General features: G+C 44.0%; 2 protein-coding genes across 3 annotated transcripts in view; one reads left to right on the top strand and one right to left on the bottom strand.

Annotated features, from left to right (window-relative positions):
- Window positions 1–19,981, top strand: part of LOC146521113 (butyrophilin-like protein 2) — a 33,409-nt gene that overhangs the window by 12,190 nt on the left and 1,238 nt on the right. The window contains exons 4-7 of one of the 2 annotated variants that reach the window (XM_085154392.1): window positions 2,514–2,834; window positions 8,375–8,701; window positions 11,091–11,414; window positions 18,716–19,048. In XM_085154392.1, the coding sequence (XP_085010518.1) occupies window positions 2,514–2,834; window positions 8,375–8,701; window positions 11,091–11,414; window positions 18,716–19,048 (1,305 nt within the window). The remainder of the gene's footprint in view (window positions 1–2,513; window positions 2,835–8,374; window positions 8,702–11,090; window positions 11,415–18,715; window positions 19,049–19,981) is intronic. The other variant, XM_085154393.1, reaches the window with a different exon arrangement.
- On the bottom strand, window positions 1,762–18,221 carry LOC146521114 (uncharacterized). Its single transcript, XM_085154395.1, has 2 exons — window positions 17,852–18,221; window positions 1,762–17,802 (listed from the first exon to the last, which is right to left on the bottom strand). The coding sequence occupies exon 2, from the start codon at window positions 16,638–16,640 to the stop codon at window positions 14,766–14,768; it is 1,875 nt and encodes a 624-aa protein (XP_085010521.1). The 5' UTR covers window positions 16,641–17,802; window positions 17,852–18,221; the 3' UTR covers window positions 1,762–14,765.

Here is a 19,981-nt window from a genome sequence, read left to right on the forward strand (position 1 = left end):
TGCTACCATAGGCCCCGGTCTGGATGGGCCTGGGCTTCCTCGCCTTGGTGGGTACCAGAGGACAGGGGTGCCTACTGGGGTCAGCGAGGGGGCTGGCCCCAGGAGGGGCATTCTCCCCTCCCTTCTTTTCCTTCCCATCCCCGGCTACCTCCCTCTTCCCGCTCCACCACACCCACCTACACAGGTAGGGCCTTGGGGTGTGGGTGTGTCACCAGGGTGCAGGGGAGACATTCCCCCCCCCCATCCCCTTCTGGCTACTTGTGCCTCAATTTTATCTCACAACTTAGACATCCACATTACTTAAACTCTCATAACACACACATACATATAGGGCCTTGAGGGTGGGCACGTTAACGGCGTCCAGTGGACGGTCTGTGTATTCAAACCTACCTCCGGTGCCGGTGCCCACCTCTCAATTTTAAATCCATGTAGACATTGAGGGTTCTCGGGAGGGGCCGTGCTAACACCTGCTTCTCTCTGGCAGCAGCACCATGCTCTCCCTTATTTTAAATGCACTTTATAGCAACACGCAGCAACACTACACATGAGCGGGAGGAGGGAGGTATGGGGTCTTCACACACCCCCGCTCTCTGCTAGCCATCGGGGCGGGGGGGCTGGGAGGAGATGTTGGCTGTCCGATTGGCCTCCCTGCTGCTGCGGAGCCTGGGACGGTCTGCTTGCCTCCACCCCAGGGGGAAGGGTAACATCTCTTGGGTCTGGGTGCTGTTTCCCCCTCTGGGGGCGAGGGTACCTGGACCCGGGGTATAGAGTATGTTTGGGGAGTGTGATTGTGTGTACATGTCCATTTATGTCAATCCTTACGTTGGGTGAGTGCTGAGAGTTTGTATATGTGTGCATGAGGGTGGGAATGCATGTTTGTGTCTGTGTGTGCCTGTTTGTCTGTGTCTATATGTCAGGTCGGGTCTTAGACTCCACCTCTCTGGGAACTCCCAGGCCCTCCAAAGTGTGGAGGCCTATCTCCCCTCACCACACTCCCTGCCAGTGACTGATGCCCTCAGGGGTTGGTGCATTGGTGGTTCTTGGTGTCTGGGGCTGGGCGCTCAGGTATGTACCAGCTCACTCCCAGTGGCTACTTGGCGGGGCCTGGCGCCTGTTGCTCGGTCAGGCCTCTTCCGGGGCGCGGGGGGACCTCCGGCCTCCGGGCCTGCGGCTCGGTTCACTCTGGCACAGCTGGCTGCCGGCGGGCACGCCGGTGCAGCCCCCTCTAGCTTCTGCTCGGTGGCTACTGGGTGACCCCTCGTCTGGGGATCCTCAGCCCTTCCCATGAGGGTGGCACGAATACCCCTCCGGTGGTCCTCCTTGGGCTCTCGCACTCTGGGGCCTCTGGATGTCTGGGGCCTGGATCTCCTCCATGCCTGCTTCATGCCCTGGGGGACAGGGCTATGGCTCTCTACATCCTCTTGCAGACCATTACATGGGGAAACCATTTGAATACAAGCGCGCTGATCCACACAGGTGTGCACATGGGTGTTCACTGTTCGTAGACTTAAATTACACCTTTCTTGGCTGCTACTTCAAAGCACATTGTGCGCTGTCTGTCCTGCGTGCTGCACAACAACATTCAATATTTAGTATTTACTGCTGTTTATACTTAGCTAGATTAATGCGATGGTGTTGTGTTTAGTATGTTGCTTTGTTTTTTTTTTTGCTTGTTTTCTATTGTTTCTCTCTCAACAGGTGATCCAGGAGATTTTTTTTCCCCTTTCTCACTGTCCCTCTCCCCTTCTGTTTTTCTTTTCCTTCCTCTTTCTTTCTCCCTTTCCTATCCCTCACTCATGTCTGTCCCATCTGTAACAACTGAAAATAAAATAAAATAAATAATAAAAACAAAGGTCGATCAAATGGACCAATACGGCAATGCCATGATGATCCATTTGGCAAAATAAATCCATTGGGTATCCTTGTTGGTCTTCAGACAACAATTTTGACAGCTAAAGAACAAAATGGGACAGGCAAAAGAAAAAAAAAAAAAAAAAAGATAGTGGATTATAGACCACAAGGTCGAGCTCATTTACAATTTGCCAGAGGGCTTTGGAATTTTTGTCAAAGTAGATTGTGGGTGAAATTTATCCATTTTTGGGCATAAAACACAGTTAAAGTAACTCGCTAATATTATATTAGCACAGTCCATGTCCACTAACCCTCTCAGATTATAAGGTGGAGGTGCAGTGTTTTCAAATAATGTTTCCTCAGGAAAGTATCTATACAGTAAAAAGTATTGGTCCCAGCATAGAACCCTGTGTAAATGTGTGATTAAGTTGCAGAAGACTGTTCATTTACGTTAAAAAAATTAGAGCCTATCAAACACACATGATTAAATCCACAGCAGTGGAATTACCATAATACCTAAAGTGTGTTCTAGTTAGAAAATACTGTGATCGTTTTTTTTTTAAATGCCGTATTGAGGTTGAGGACAGAAATAATTTCTGTGTCAGAAGATGATGATTAGTAACGCTCACTACAGCTCATGTTCTGCTTTGTTGCCCTCTCAGATTATAAGGTGGAAGTGGATTCAGGGGTGGAGTCTGTCCAGCTGCCCTGCAAAACCACAGTTAGCCTGCCTAAAGACGCTAAAGTGGAGTGGAAGAACAAAAACAACAGGAAGGTCCACGTGTATCAGAACGGCTCTGACCAGCTTGAAGAACAGCATCATTTTTACAGAGGGCGAACAAAGATGGAGAGAAACTTACTGGAACCTGGAGACCTCAGTCTGACCCTGAAACCCCCCACGGACACAGACACCTACACCTGCACCGTCTACAACAACAGGGGGGAGATTCTGATGAAAAAAGAAGTGCTGCTCATTGTCAGAGGTCAGTGCTGTAGATACAGATCAAAGGTCAGAGATCAGACTTATGGATAAGACAACGACCAAATCCACCTGAAAAGTCTGCAAAAAGAATTTTCATCTTTTCACAGTGGGGGACTTTGAGTAAGCCCTAGTAAATAATTTTAGAGTATATGTACTTTACATATTCTAATTTTAAAATTATTATTTTGCTAGCTAGCAAACTCGTGGGATAAATTATTGAAATGCACTGAGTGTGATGCAATACGGCACCGCTATTATAGCAGTTAGTTATGGCATAACAGCAATGTTAGCCAGGTACTTAACTAGCCAAATTAAGGCATTCTGATTAAAGGCTCAAAGTGAAGTTATCACCAAGTAGAATAGAATAGAATAGAATAATCCTTTAATTGTCCCACAAGGGGAAATTTGGTTGTAACAGCAGCCAAAAAGACAAATATACAAACAAACAGTACACAGGACACGGAACAGAAACATACACAATTTTTCTTACATATTTACATTAAGGACAATGGTTACTATAAACAGAGAGTACTGTACAGTTATTAAATTAAATAAAAATAATTACAAGTAAGAGGCAAACCAGGTTGTAGTGCGAATTGGTTAATTAACTTTTTGCAGTTACAGCATTGATGTAAACATCTATGTTTGTTGGGAGCAGTTCAGATTGTACAGTCTGACAGCTGCAGGGAGGAAGGACCTGCGGAAATGCTCCTTCATGCATCGAGGATACAGCAGTCTGTCACTGAAGGAGCTCTGCAGTTCAGCAACATCTACATGCATGGGGTGGGAGACTCTGTCCATCAGAGATGTTATTTTTGCCAGAGTCCTTCTGTCTCCCACCACCTGTAATGGGCCCAGGTTCAAGTAGAATATGGTTTATATTTTTGTGTATTGCTGCGGCTTTTTCAACTATTAATTTGGAACCTTTGGCAACACCTTAGGGGGAAATAATGGTTAAATGCCTGATGCATATGTGCACAAAGAATAGAATTTTGTGCTACTGACGTTCCCCAGCTTTCATTCAAAATCTGTTTATTGTGAGCACCTACACGTTAAACAACTTAAACATTATAAATGGCTTCAAGCTCACACTGAGGTCTATGAGGCACTATCAGCCACTGAGACAATAGACAAATATATAGGTGTTTGTATTGTTGCGAAATCGATCAATGTAGAGCAGTGAGACAAACCACGGAGGCCCCAGAAAAGTGCAATCAAACGATGAGTTTATTAACAGCCAGGAGAAAACATCAGCCTATGTCTTCTGACAAAAATACATGTTGTGGACACTTATAAAGCAGTGGGGTACACGCCCCCCCCATGGCGTCAATTACAGATAGGTTCCAGACATTAGTCACAGTTAATGGTACATCTTGTAGCTCTTTAATGGCTATAAACAGACATAGAACTTCTCTTTTCTATAACACCTTCCATACAAGGTAATAAACTTCAAGCCCTCAGGGTCTCTGGGGCTAATTATTGACTCTGGTCATCTGTTGCCAAGTAGAGTAAAATATAGTAAGACACCAAATGAGTTAAGGCCTCAGGCCTGACACATTCCTAGATTATATGTGTTATATGTATTGTAAGCATGCATGCAATCATCCTTCTATGTTCTAGTTTCCCTCAGCATGTATCACCTGGACAGTCATGCCAGTGAAGCTTAAGACCCTTAATGAACCGAACATCAACTCCAAATAAGCACAAATATGCAATGTGTATGAAATACTTCTAACCGTACCTGTAATAAAAGTTAACATAATGGAAGGATCCTCAAATGGACATCTTCAATAAACAACTTTAATGCAATATCAATACTGTGAGAAATATTATTAGATGAAATAATGCTGTTAAGAATGTTATCAATGCAATTATAATGATGCAGATTATGTGGCAGCAATAAAATAATTTCTGTATCTCCACAGTATGTGAATATTTCATACTTTAAGGCTGCCTGTTTTTTTAAGGGAGATGAACATTACATTATAATTGCACATAATAATATCATAGATGATCCATTAAATAAATAGATTTTATATAACATCTATAAAACAATGCCTTTTTATGCCTAAATTTACTTTAAGATAAGATAAGATAAAACTTTATTAATCCCTCGGGTGGGTCCCTCTGGGAAATTCGGTTAAAGGTTAATGGAGCCCTTTCCTCTTTAAAATATCCGCAATCTCCTCAGAAAACCAATGTATCTGAGAACAATACAGTTTGTCTATAAAGAAGCTGAAACAAATGGCTTCATCATGCAACACACAGTGAGACTATCACATGGCAAAAATCATTTTAATTTATCATATACACTTGGTGGCTTCTTCATTAGGTACTATACACTTTGCTAGTTACATGTTTGACCCACTTTTGCCAACAGAACAGTTTTATTCCATTCTGATTCTGTCATGAACAGGTTGCGCAACCAACAGAATCAGAATGGAATAAAATTGTTATAGGTAAGACATTAACAAAACAGCACAGCTTTGTCTGCTAAATGGAAAAAAACAATAAAAAACTGGACTCAGAAATATAGGAACTAAACACACAGGGAGGCACGCAGAGGAAAAATACAGCCATGAAAGAGAATGTGACACAGGACAGAGGTAGACTCAGACCTAAATACACAAAAAGGTAACACGGAAGGTGGAAACACACGAACAACACAGCTGACACAAATTAGACCTGAGACGGTAAGGAAAGCAAAACTGAAAACACAAACCCAGGACACAGACTGTCAAAGTAAAACAGGAAACATGGTGAGACACAGATTGTGACAACCAGACATGCAGACATGAAACACATGACCGACTGGGGAGAACACAAGAGGGACACATGAACAGGGGAATAAAACATAGACACTCCTAAGAGGGCAAGGGAGAGTGAGAGGAGAACAGAAAGAAGAGGGGAAGGGCTAGGGAACCCGAGAGAGCATGAGAGGGAGAGAGAGACCTGACATGCTGGGAAATATGGACACACAAGATAGGCAAGGGGAACATGGAATGTCACACATGGGAAACCAGACAAAAGAACTCACACAAACACCCGCAAACACAGACGCACAGGAAGGGACACAGAAGACAAAGAGACAAGGGGAGCATTCGTTTTTTTTTTCATATAAAGCAAACATCTGTCTTCAACAATAATACACTATATGCATATAAGGCAAACTTTTCCTTTTGCAGTATTTTTGTGTGGTGCATTTTTCTATGTTTTAAAAAAAGGGGAACAAAGGTATTTAACCCTTTATGGATGAATTATGACAACCTCAATCAGGATTTTTTTTCTTAAGAATTTTTATTCTTCTTTAGGCACAAAAAAAGATTTGAACTTCATTTTTTTTAACCATGTACTTCTCAAAGAGTTATTTAGATGTCCACTTTGGTGGACAACATATGTTTTGACTTATGAATTGAATATGGAGTGACACATCAGTGTCCAATGTAGTTGTTTATGTGCAAATATACCATCAACATTAACACAAATACAAGAAAACAGCCTGTGAATAGCTGTCTGCTGTAGTGACCCATGTGTGTGAAAGGGTTAATGACCTTATAGTACCATATCACCCCATTAGCTAACTCTCCCTCTCTCTCCTTTACCCCATATCATGTCTGCTGCTAACGTACAAAGTCATTTACTGGGCATTAATGTTGGCACTAAATTACCAAACTATAAATACTGTTATATTATCTTATACTGTTTGCACTCAAACTATCATATTGTAAATACTATTATATTTTCTTTGTTATTTACTGTGCTAAGTGCCTTCCTTTTACATTATATCTTATACTTTTACCACAGTTATTTATTACTATGCTGCTTCTTGTTTTATTGCTGCTGGCCTCTGTGAGCTACCAAACAAATTTCGTTGTATAACTACAATGACAATAAAGTTCTTCTTTATCTTATCTTTATCTTCGCGCTCGCCCTGCAGGCCTACTTGTTGTTCCTAGAGTATTTAAAAGTAGAATGGGAGGCAGAGCCTTCAATTTTCAGCCTCATCTTCTGTGAAACCAGCTTCCAGTTTAGATTTGAGAGACAGACACTATGTCTACTTTTAAGATTAGGCTTAAAACTTTCCTTTTTGCTAAAGCATATAGTTAGGGCTGGACCAGGTGACCCTGAATCCTCCCTTAGTTATGCTGCAATAGGTGGAGGCTGCTGGGGAATTCCCATGATGCATTGAGTTTTTCTTCTTCAGTCACCTTTCGCACTCACTATTTGCGTATATTTGTTTTTTTATTTCATTTTGTTTTTCTTCAGCCTTTCCCATTTGGTTCTTTTGCCATCAGAATTATTGTCTAAAGGCAAAGAAAGATGCCCAATGGATTTACTTCACCAAATGGACCATCCCAGCCTTGCTGTATTGGTCCATTTGATTGACCTTTGTTTTTATTGTTTATTTTATTTTATTTTCACTTGCTACACGGGACAGGCATGAACGGTGATGAAGGGCAAAACAAAAACCAACAAAACAAACAGACAAAAAATACATATATCAATCACCTGGATCACCTGTTGAGAAAGAAAAAAGAGAAAACAAGCAAAAAAAGAGAGCAATGTAATAAACTACATCATCGTGATGATCTATGTGAATATAACAGTAAATACTAAATATTGAATATTATTGTGCAGCATGTAGGATCGACAGCGCACAGTGTGCTTTAAGGTAGGAGCCAAAAAGGGTGTAGTTTGTGTGTGTGAGCACGCATGTGTACACCTGTGAGCATGGACGCGCTTGTATTTAAAAGGTTGCTTCATGTAATGATCTGCTAGAGGGTGTGGGGGGCCACAGCCCCGTCCTCCAGGGCATGAAGCAGGTATGGAGGAGATCAAAACTCCAGACTTCCAGAGGCCCCCAGAACACAAGAGACCAAGGAAGACCAACAGAGGGGCAACTCACTATTTGTTAATAGACCTCTCTGCATTGAATCATCTCTCTTCCACAGCATGTCTTTTAATACTGTCTCCCATCTCTCGCCCCAACTGGTCGCAGCAGATGGCCGCCCCTTTCCTGAGCCTGGTTCTGCTGGAGGTTTCTTCCTGTTAAAAGCGAGTTTTTCCTTCCCACTGTCGCCAAAGTGCTTGCTCATAGGGGGTTATATGATTGTTGGAGTTCACATTGTATGTATTATTGTAGGGTCTACCTTACAATATAAAGTGTTTTGAGGCGACTGTTGTTGCGGTTTGGCGCTGTATAAAAAAATTATTCAAATTGTGTCTTAAATGCTGTCAGTGCCTCTCTTTGCTTTAACCAACCTTTCTCTTTATTTCTGAGCTTTTTAGGGTCTTTAACTGATGCATCAACCTTTTAAAATGGAAAGAAATCAGATTCATGGCAGCATCAAAGTGTCACATGTAGTTCTCCCACATCAGCTGGATTATATCTATAGCAGCAAACAGCAGCTGATCCACAAATCTTTGTCTGTGTTAATAAAGTTGGATCAGTTCAAATAGTTTGTTGCTCTGCATTCAGCCTGTTAGAGTCAACACAAATGTCTCCATCCAAGCTCATGTTGTGCTTTGTTGTCCTTTAAGTCCCCCAGGTGGAGGTGGAATCAGGGGTGGAGTCTGTCCAGCTGCCCTTCAACACCACACTTCACCTGCCTGAAGATGCTAAGGTGGAGTGGAAGGACAAAGGCAGCAGGATGATCTATGTTCATCAGAACAGCTCTGAGCAGCCTGAAGAACAGCACCAGGCTTACAAAAACCGAACGAAGATGAATGAAGACCTGCTTAAAACTGGAGACCTCAGTCTGACCCTGAAATACCCCACAGATGGAGATAACAGGACCTACACCTGCACGGTCTACAGCAGGGAGGGAAACATCCTGCTGAAGAGACAAGTGCAGCTGAAAGTCAGAGGTTAGTGCTGTAGATACAGGTCAAAGGTCATGTAGTGTGATTGAGAGTGAATCAGTGTGAGTGATGGAGGCAGCAGGAAACTAACAGGCTGACTATCTCAGTGAAAGACCATCTCTGAATTGAGGACGGGGGCTAAGGGTACATTTTTTGCCATCTTACAATGCTGTGATTGCAGCCATTCACCAACTTTCTGCAAATGGTACTCATTGCCATTGATCAGTGGTCTTTGATCAATGGTCATGAGAATTTGAATATTAATGAACAATGAACTGACCTCCCAGCCCATTGTTCCTTCAGTGGGCTGGTTTCAGTTATTATGCAAATGTCCTGTTTATAAGGTTGGGAAAACCTGCAGTCAGCTGAGACTAAAGACGTCACTTGGATGAGTGATGAAATGTTTCTCCCACCAAAAATGCTACATCCAGATAAACAGAATCAATTGGTCTTTTTCTAGGAAAACTCCCTGAAATGTAAATCTCATTGAAAGAAGTTCAGTGTTTCACAATAAAAGCCTCTTTAAAGCATTGATTCTACTCTGCTGTGGACACAGACAGCTAGAGACCCACGGCTGAGGAGTCCTTCCTGTTAGACCAGGGGTGGGCAACTCTCGAGGGCTGGTGTCCCTGCAGGTTTTAGATGTGTCCTTGAACCAACACAGCTGATTTAAATGGCTAAATTAGCTCCTGCAGTTCTCCACAGGCCTGGTAACAAACTAATCATGTGATTCAGGTGTGTTGACCTAAGGTAAGATCTAAAACCTGCAGGACACCAGCCCTCAATGCCTGGAATTGCCCACCCCTGTGTTAGACCTCTTTGAAATCCGCTTGAAATCTGCCTGGTAACAAAAAAGGAAACAAAATCACTGCCGCACAGCCCCTCACACTGATGATATTTGATGATATTTATGTCAGTGTGACCACGCGGACCCTTAGAAATCAAGTGTTTGTGTCCACTGACATGTTAGAGTGCTTTTATTTTGAAATGCACACAGGAAATGATGTGTTTCCATAAAGAGTGTAGTGCGGTAAGTTTAAAAGAGAAGGACCAAAACACACTGATGGATTATTGTGACATTACTGTTTGATTCTTCTTTCAAATAGAAGAAGAAAAGTTCTCTTCAGCAGGGGAGGTCAAAGGTTAAAGGAGAGAAAACACACAGTTCATGGAAATGAAGTAAAGGCCTTCCTCATTGTGATGACCTTTGACCTGCTGCCTGTTATTTTCACTCATTAACATGTGAAAGCAGCAGCTAGCAGCAGCTTTTAAGGTGGACTCTTTTCTTGCATGTTACTTAATGCAGGCGGTGATGTTGTAAAGCAATGAACATTTTAAGGGCAAATTTCCAAAGTGGGAAAATGATCATGGAGACAGAGGTTCAGGTTTAGGTGGAGTAATGACCCACCTGCCTCTCAAACAGCTACTGCTTGATGGCTATTCAGTCATGTCCATTAATCCGTAAATGCCTGTTTCTAATCACTGGTTTATTCCATACATTTATCCCACTTTACACAACAGTTACTGAGAGAAGTTAATTTGAGAAGATGTAAATCTGTCAGCAACTGTGTCACATTTCAGAGTTTAACTAACTTCCTTACAGTACATGTGCATTTCTTCATAGTCAGAATAAGTCAGCACATCAGCCTGAGACAAGAGTAAATGTAAAAAAGAAGAAGTTTTCATCCAGAGGTCTGTGGTCCAGACAATTTCCAGATGTATTGATATATAAAATTTGGTTATGCTATTCAGTGGTTAGACACCAATTGCCTGTTACATCAGTATAGAATAACAGAATATAATAGAATAGAAACAGGACCTCTGCAGTCTAGACACTGATGGTGGTGAAGATAAGGCATGGATGGAGCACTGAGCCGAGGTTGGGATGGGGAGGAGGTGGGTTGCATAAAAGAGTCTGCAAAGGAGAACGAAAGATGAGCTGTGAGATTTATGTCACACAGAGGAGGCTGATTGGCCTGAAGAGTGTGGACAGTGAGATGATTGGACTAGAATAATGATGGCAGTTTTGAGTTTGATGGTATGGGAAAGTGGAAGTTAAGTAACAAGCAGCCAAACTCCTGGAAAGCAGACAGTGAATACAGATGTTCCTTGTTCCTTGTTGAACTTACACATGAGTTTCATTTCATGATCTGCAGAGTCAGTATGAAGTTTATTCTGTTTAGCGTCCAAAGAAAGAAAGGAGCTTCCTGTAGATCCTTGTACATGTGATGTCTGTAAGATGTCTCCTCTCTCTTTGTCTGAACGAATGTTCTTGAGCAGCTCAGCTCTGTGCTAATAACTGCTTTATTCCACATCTGTATTCATAAAAGTGAATAACAGTGGATCATCTCTCATCTAATCAGCATTTCTAATGTTGTGTTTGTTGTCCTGTCAGTCTGTCGGGTGGAGGTGGATTCAGGGGTGGAGTGTGTCCAGCTGCCCTTCAAATCCACAGAAAACCTGCCTGAAGACGCTAAAGTGGAGTGGAAGGATGGGAGATCCAGAACGGTCCATGTGTATAAGAACGGCTCTGACCAGCCTGAAGAACAGCACCAGGTTTACAGAGACCGAACGAAGATGAACAAAGACCTGCTGAGAACTGGAGACCTCAGTCTGACCCTGAAACACCCCACAGACTGGGACAGCGAAGATTTCATATGTGAAGTTTGGAGGAGTGGAAACATCCTTAGAACAAAATCACTGCTGCTCAAAGTCAGAGGTTTGGTCCTTTGTTTGTCTTGTTTTCCTGGCTGCCACTGAGGACAGACTTTCTGGACTCTGACTCACACATCATTTCTTCTTCTCATGCTTCATCCTCAGCTCACATGATTGCAGACATGAGCATGAAAAGCTCTGACAGGAAACTATGTCCGGGCTTTTCATGCTCATGTCTGTGTCCATAAATATCTAAATAGCCTCTGTTCCTAATCACCAAGGTGATTTCAGTTGCTGTTGAGAAGGATTCAGCCCACTTGTGTTTGTGGACACATGCAGACTTAACGAAAAAAAAAACTACCAAGACCCCCTTTTTCAAAAATAAAAGTCAGATGTCCTTACATCATTTTCACAATGAGGTTATGTAAAACATGCTTCAGCACACAGGCCTTCATCAAGGAATAAAAGTCAATGAGCCCACTTCATCTTTTTAGTGGTATTACACCAATAGCAAGCTTCCACCTAAGAGTGAGTGGAGTATTCCACCAGTGAAGCTCCACCAACAGTAGAAGTCTTCAAAGCCTGGGCAGGTAAATGAGCCTATCTAACACTATTAAGGTTATCGTTAAGGTTAGGATTAAAGTTAGGGTTAGGGCTGTAATAGATGGCTGGAACGTGTGTTACCACCAGGAGCCTCAGTCGACTGGATTTCATTCACAATCCGGCATGTATCATAGGGATGCAGAAGGTTACTTTTACGTTATTATGAGATGAATCAGGACATGACATATTGTCAGTATATTACGCGTCCTGAATGAGAATGGTCTCGGATGACATAGAGACATAAGAAAAATCAAATGAAAAATAAAAGTAAATTCTAAGTCCTCTTTTAATCTGGGATGTTTAGGTTGGCAGAACACAAATATGCCAACACAGGAAACATTGATGGATTAAACTAGCTGGAATTTCATAATAGTAACCATCTGCAATACAAGCCTTTTTGAACTGGACCTGAACTGAACCTTCTTTCAATACAAGGAGCTTTGAACTTCTGGGATTTTAATGATACTATAGTTCAAAACTTTGCTCCTGTTTGCACCTTTTTTGATGATTTATGATCACCTAACTCCTCCTAGCAGCTCAAAGAAGACATTTTTCAAACTGTTCTTAGAGCTCTGTTTCTTTTTTTTTTTATCAGTATGCTGTTAGGAAAGCAAAAAGTATTTATCAGACATTGTCAAGTGTTCTCTGTCTGTGAGGTGCCCACACTTGAAAAAGACCAGACTTTGAATTTCACTCAATTTATTTTGACCAGCTAGTTTGATAGCTGATAGGTAGATGGATAGGTAGGTAGATGGATAGGTAGGTAGACGGATAGGTAGGTAGATAGATAGATGAAAAACCGATAGCCCGTCTAGCTCAAAGTCTTCCTCACAGTGGAAAGTGGATTGTGCTTTGTTTGCTGTCCTCTCAGTATGTCGCACCCGGGTCAAATGACTGCTGCATGCATTTTAAGGTCTACTAGGCATGCCAGCCCTTGATTGCTCTAATTCAGCTCACCTGGCGGAGCGGCGCGCACCAGGCCGCGCTTAGTTGTAGATTGCACACAAGGTCTAATCAGCGGCCACGCGCAAGCAGCAGCACAGAGCAGGTAGTGGGCAGGAGGAGGAAAATAAGAATAACAGCCACACCTACTAGGTCAGCGCGACACCTCTCACTCGATCTTTGCTCAGCACTGCCTGGAAAGATCGCACTCAGGTGGGCTGGTCCCTGGCTTGATCTTCCACCGGTAAAAGGACCACAAGACGCCAGATGTCCCGATGTAAAATGGTGCTCAGCTCAGGACTTCTGGTAGCAGATTTTGGACCCTTGACTGCAATGCTGGAACTTGGAGAGACCCTCACATGCACATCTCAAACGATCCCTCTGGAATCAGGATTCACGCTGATGACTTTTGCAAGTCTGAACTGCCCTCTAAGGGCATTTTGGTCACAGAGCCAAACTATGTCTCCAACAGCAATGTTTCTCTCTGCAGTATGCCACTTACTGCGGATGAACAGGTTCGGTCCAGCGAGTTGGCTCCAGGACCTCCAGAAGTTGTTGACCATGGTTTGTACTTCTTTCAGCCTTTTGAAAGGATAATTTGCAAAGTTGATAGTTTTGAAGTCCCCACTTTGTGTGGCTTGACCAAGCAACAGATTATTCGGCATGATGTAGTCAATGTGATCTTCTCGGCTCTGAATTCTGGCATCAATGGGTCTCTCATTTGCAAGGTTGGCAGCTAGCTGGAGTGCTGTCAGAAACTCACTGAAGGTAAGAGCCTCTGCATTGCCAAGAGTATGAAGGGCTCTCTTGGTAACTCTGACAGCAGTTTCGGCGGCCCCATTTCGGTGAGGTGAGTCAGCGGGAAGAATCTTCCATGCCAAGGTGGTCTCATTTTTGGCAGAGTATTCTTCAAGCGACTCCTTGTTTTGTTGTCTCAGGTAAGCATACATTTCTTCTAATACAGGTTTGCCGCCGACAAAGTTTGTGCCAGGATCTGACCAGATTTTTCGGGGATGGCCTCGGACAGAAGTGAACCTCTGGTAGGCAAGCAGGAAGCTCTCTGTTGATAGTGTGCTCGCTACTTTGACATGTATGGCTCGGTTTGCCATACAGCAAAACACAACTCCCCAAACTTTCATGGTCACTGTTCTCTTGACATCATCCCTCACATGATAGGGTCCAAACAGGTCGACAGATGTGAATTCGAATGGTGCAGCAGGATTTGACCTCTCTTCAGGTAAGTCTCCCATTACTTGCTTACAGGTTCTTGCCTTTGCCTTCTTGCAGATGGTGCACTGGTCAACGACCTTTTGGACAATAATTCTTCCTCTGACAACCCAAGCCTTCATTCTCATCCGCAGTAAGGTTCCTGCCACTCCGTCATGTCCCTCGCTGTGTGCTTCTCTGGCAAGGAGGGTGGATAACCAGGCTTGGAATGGTGGAAGGGGAACGGCTTTGCTGTCTTTTTTGAAGGTCTGGATTCTGCCACCACAAACTAGAAGTCCACTTGTTTGGTCTCTGTAAATGACTAGTCTGTCTGTTGTGGTGCTTGGGAAGTTGACGCCCGCTTGTGCTGCTAGGCAAAGGTCTCGCAAAGCATCTTGTCTCTCACTGAAAGTGAGGACACCTGAAGATGGTACTACCTCCCACTTTTCTTGGTCTCTGGTCTTGGATCTCATGAACTTTTTGGCAACCCTCCAGACTGTGGAGTGGAGGGTAAGGACTGCAACAAAAGTCTTTTTCTGTAGCTTTGTGACCTTTTCTCGAGCTTGGGGAGCGACTTCTCCTGTGGATTTCTTCAGCCACTCATCTTCAGGAAGTTGGAGAAACTTTGGACCCGACTGCCACTCGGAGTCCTCAGTTAGGGCATTTAGACTGGAATCTGGAAACCGTAGCTCTCGCGCTGGATTGCACCCAAGACGGTCTGGCTGTCGACGAGGTGGTACCATTTTTTGACCTGGATTCTGCAGTGTCTCTGGAAGTAGGTCTTCAGACGGGCAGCAAAGACGACGCCACACATCTCTGCTTTAACAGGATCGCCTTTGTGGTTGAGAGGCATCAGTTTGGCTTTGGACTCTACTAGTCTCACGATGACACTATGGCTGCAGCTCCAGCGAAGGTACATCACTGCGCCATATGCATGTTCACTGCCATCAGAGAACGTGATGGCACTGGGCTCTGCACAGGGATCTGGTGGAGTCAGGGCTCTAGTGAAATGCAGTTTCTTCCGGTCAGCATACTTTTCCAGAAGCTTTATGGCATCTTCTCGGAGACCTTCAGACAAGGCTGCGTCCCATGTGTCTTCGAGACAGTGCTTTACTTTTGCTTCTTGGAAAGCTCTCCTTACCAGGATGGCACCCTTTTGTTTGACGGGAGTCACAAGACCGAGTGGGTCATATAGGCCGGAGACTTGGCTTAGCAGTTCTCGCCTGGTGAGTGGATCAGGTGTTTGCTCTCTGACTTCTTCTCTGAGCAAGTCTTGACCAAGGCGCATTTTCCTCCTTTTCTTTGAGAAGTTCACTGCAACCATGACATGAAGCTTGTCATCATTGATGGTGTAGCCAAGGCCAGGGGCTTTGTTGTCATCTTCCGTCAGCTGATTCGGCAGGATCATAGTCTTTGGCTCTGATCGAGGCAACTCTGTCTTTGACTCCTCCCTCCCACTTTGACTGGAGTAGACCCAAGGCTTCATGTAGAATCCTCCAGCTCTCAGAATGTGCTCCATGTTGGCTGTTAGGTGTCTCAGATGGTGGAGGTCATTGTGTGATGTCAGGATGTCATCGACATAAGCATCTTCTTCCAGCACACGTTTCTCTTCTTTGAAGTGACTGAATGAAGGTAGGTTTGCAGTTTCTCTCATGGCGACTTGGGGTACGCAACCAACAGGTTTGTCTCCAATGTTGACTCTTGTTATGGCATAGTCTTCTATGCCTGCATCTTCTGTGTCACGCCACAAGAATCTGTGCAAGTGGACCTCTCGATCTTCCAGCCAGACGGAGTTGTACATCTTGCGGATGTCACCAAGGGCGGCGTAGACACCAGCTCGGAACCTCAGCAGGACAACTCTTATTGGGTTCAGGACATCAGGACCTTGGATGAGGATGTCATTCAGGCTGAGGCCTCTGTACTTCTGGCTGCTGTTCCACACCAACCTCACTGGGGTAGAGACCGAGTGTGGATTTGGCACAATAAGGTGGGTTATATACCATACTGGCCCAGTCCAACTCTGCAGGACTTCTTTGGACAGCTTCACTGCAGCTCTGCGGTTTACCATCTCATGAACTTGTGCAGCATAGGCCGTCTTCCATTCAGGTTCTTTAGATAGCTTCATCTCGGTTCTGATGAATGTTGCTTCTACCGCTTTCCTGTTATTTGGCAAGGTTGCTGGATCTTCTACCCATGGGTATTTGGCATGCCAATGTGGTTCACTGCTGTGGTCATCGCCAGTTGGATAAGTCAGGCCATTCCTCACGATCTCCATCTCCCTCTCTTCTGCAAGTGTCATTTCTTTACCCCCTGGCTGGCAGTTCCCACAATAACACCCTTCACATCTCGGCTGGCAAGCAGCTCCGATGCTTTCCCACCTCCACCACTTCAGAAAGTCTCTGCTGCTGGTAGCTGTGGTGGATAAAGTCTCAGGGTGATCAGGATGCTGACAGGGAGCTAAGTCTTTAGTGAACTCTTGGTACTTGAATGCAGCAGCTCTCATTGATCTTGCAAAGTTTGTCTTGGAGGTGTGGGCCATCAAAGTGACTTCCTCAAAGAGGTCTGGATGCGTGCCCCCAATTGTCTTGCCAAGTGGACCGTCCCAGAGCACCAGGTCACCGATGGAGCAGATCTTTTGGGGCACCAGCTGGCCTTCTTTATGGCTGATTAGAAGCTGGATCTCTCTGGGTCTGATGAGGTCTTGGAGAGGGATGTCAGGGAAGATCTTCTATAGCTTCTGAGGTGGAACATGTCTTTCCACTTCAGCAATCTTGTCAAGACCATAGCAAACTAACTGGTGAGGCTTTAAAGTTCCTCTTGAGGTGTTGACACGGATCTTGAGAAGGTAGCGCTTGGTTGCCACAGACACCTTCATACCTCTGACACCCTGGATGACAAGCATGACGTCTTCACTGCAAAGGTTGAGCTTACTTGCAGCTTTATGGGTTATGTAGTTTGTGTCAGATGCTAGATCAATTAGTGTCCCAATTCTCTGCCCATCATTGGCGATGACGTCAAGGAGCATCAGGATCACAGGGTACTCTTTTAGACCAGTCTCCTCCAGTAGACCTCTCTCTGTTGCCATGGAGTTGAAGGCTCGTGATGAGACGTTGCAGAAAGCTTCCCGACACCGCTGCGCTAGCTCTGGCGATAGTTTCGAGATGAACTCTTCTTGAACCTGTGTACCTCCTCCCCTCAGCTCTCGCCGGACCAGACTTGGGCCTTTGTGATAAGGGTCGTGGCAAGGGACAAAGAAGATAATGATGCTGGTCTTTGCACTCTGGATTTCCACACAGGTAAGTCGTCTTTCTGCACGGTTCGTCGTGGATCTCGAGGCACCTCTTGCAGGCTCCAAGTTGCTGCACTGCATCTTTTTTCTCCTGTAACTTTGCGTTGGTTCTAAACCGTCTGCAGATGTAGAGCTTTCTCTTGTGTTTCGGGTCCCCACAGATGATGCAGCCTGCTGGATCAGTACTGGATTTAACTGACTTGGTACGGGCGTACTTTATTGGGAACTTTGTTCTCTCCTTGGCAGGGTCGATGTCTCTCAGCTGGTCTAACTGCTCGTAGATGGACTCTTAAAATTGGAGGTATGCGAGCAGCTTGTCAAACCGGTTCTGATGAGTCACAGCATTCTTTGGATCAGCAGCATGGGTAAGCCTGTCTTTCTTTAGGGACTCAGGCAGCTTGCTTTCAATAGACTTTATTACTAATAGGTTCTTTATGGCATTTGCTTTATCCAGCTCATACAAATTATAGAGGGCCTTTTCAACTGCGTGGATAAGCTCTATAATTCTTCTAGGCTGGTTGCTATGGACAGGAGGGATAGCTTGAAGCTCCTCAATGATTTCAATGGCGATGGAGGCTTGATTTCCATAGCGGTTCTCAAGGACTCTGAAAATCTCATCGGCCAAGGTGTATGTGGACAGGCGCAGATCTTTGGCCACTTTATCATCGAGGCTATCGAGAAGTTGGAATTTCTTTACTTCCATGGACCTGGTTGGTTCACCTTGCTTTTGCAGAAACATCATTCCTTCCGCCATCTGTAGAACTCACGCTGGCTGCCGGTGAACTTTGGTAAAGCTGTGGCTTTCAGTTTTATGGCTGCGACCGAGGCTGCGTTGCGGACTGTGACAACTGCTTGGTCGGCATCTCTTTTATAGGTATATATATATATATATATATATATATATATATATTTGACTTTGATTTGTGTAACAAAGTGATTTCCAAGTCTTCTTCATGATGTGACAGTGTCAGAGCTGAATGCACTTGTAGAGTATCATGTTTTTATGGCTCATATTTAAAGTGTTCCAGCTCTAATGTACAGCTGTCATATTAGAAATAGAAGCAGCTCTGATTTTAGTGCTCAAAGAAATCTATGAAGTTATGAATTCACACATGAACAGTTTTCTGCAGCGTTCCTCTCGGCCTTATTTGCAGCTCCACTCTTGTTTTTGCTCTAATAATTATTTCTCTATATGAGCTGTTTCTCTGCCTGAAGGAGGCGCCACTCCATCGCTTCATTTAGTGCAGAACAAGAGTCACATGATGCTGCTCTGTGAACACCAATCACACTTTGTACAGCTCATGTTGTGTTTGTTGTCCTCTCAGTCTGTCAGGTGGAGGTGGAGGAGGGGGTGGAGTCTGTCCAGTTGCCCTTCAGAACCACACAAAACCTGCCTGGAGATGTTAGAGTGGTTTGGGAATGCAAGGAGCCTGAACCACTAATGTTGGTCCAAGTGTATGAGAACGGCTCTGAGCAGCCTGAAGAACAGCACCAGGTTTACAGAGACCGAACGAAGATGAATGAAGACCTGCTGAAAACGGGAGACCTCAGTCTGACCCTGAAACACCCCACAGAGAGAGACAGTGGAGAATATGCATGCTACGTGGTGAGGAATCGAGCTGTGGTTAGAAGGAAGAGAGTGCAGCTCAAAGTCAGAGGTTTGTGTGTACATGTTTACACATCTTTGTGAGGACAGAACATTGGCACTATACTCGTGGGGACAAAATGTCTGGTCCAACAAGTTTTAAGTCAATGTGGTTTTACTGTCAGGGTTACAGTTAGTCTAAATTTTACCTAAGGGTTCAATTTACTTTATTTATACCCATAGATAAATTGGCTTTATGAAAATAATTATAACATTTGGCATCCCCTCACAAAACACACACCCACCCATTAAACCCTGACAAACACATTTGATTATTACACAAGCAATAAAAAACAATATAGATCAAGATGAATCAAATAAAACAGTTCTTATTGTGTTTAGTGACGGCAGCAGAGACAAAACTGTTTTCTTTGGAACTAGAAACCTTCGTCTAGAGGAAAGATGCTACAGAGGCCAGGGGAGTCCAACCTGTTGTCTCCTCAGACGCAATTTGACACCTCTGAGTCTCCCTCTTTTTCTTTTCCTTTTGTCACTTGTTCTGTTAAAATCTCTCCGTATAAAATGCGGCATACATGAAGTAAGGTCTTTACCACCATACGAGACGTTAAGTTGTAGCAGCTCCTCACGAGAGTAAACAATCTTCAGCTGACTCACAGCCTCACACGCATCAGGGGAAACAAGCCAGCACAATGTAACACCCGTCCCACATTCTATTGAGAGGGGCGCTGGGTTCCTTTTGTTACTTTCCTACTGATACTCCCTTTTTAATGCTTATGGTATTAAATATGCAATAAAACTAAACTATATGGAAACAAACCACACACAAGCAGGTCAATTATAATGTTAACTCCACTTTAGTGAATGCTTAATTAACAACACAAAAGAAAATAAGTAAAATCAATAAAGTTTGTTAAACAATGGTAAGGTATCTACCTCAACAGAAACAAAATAATCAAATAATATTGTGGGCCCACACGCACTCTCA

This window comes from Neolamprologus multifasciatus, chromosome 3 (genome assembly GCF_963576455.1).
Source record: "Neolamprologus multifasciatus chromosome 3, fNeoMul1.2, whole genome shotgun sequence".
NCBI classification, from domain to species: Eukaryota; Metazoa; Chordata; class Actinopteri; order Cichliformes; family Cichlidae; genus Neolamprologus; species Neolamprologus multifasciatus.

What these genes read in the sequence shown, in the direction of transcription:
- LOC146521114 (XM_085154395.1), bottom strand. Translation starts at nt 16,640, where the DNA reads ATGGCCCACACCTCCAAGACAAACTTTGCAAGATCAATGAGAGCTGCT.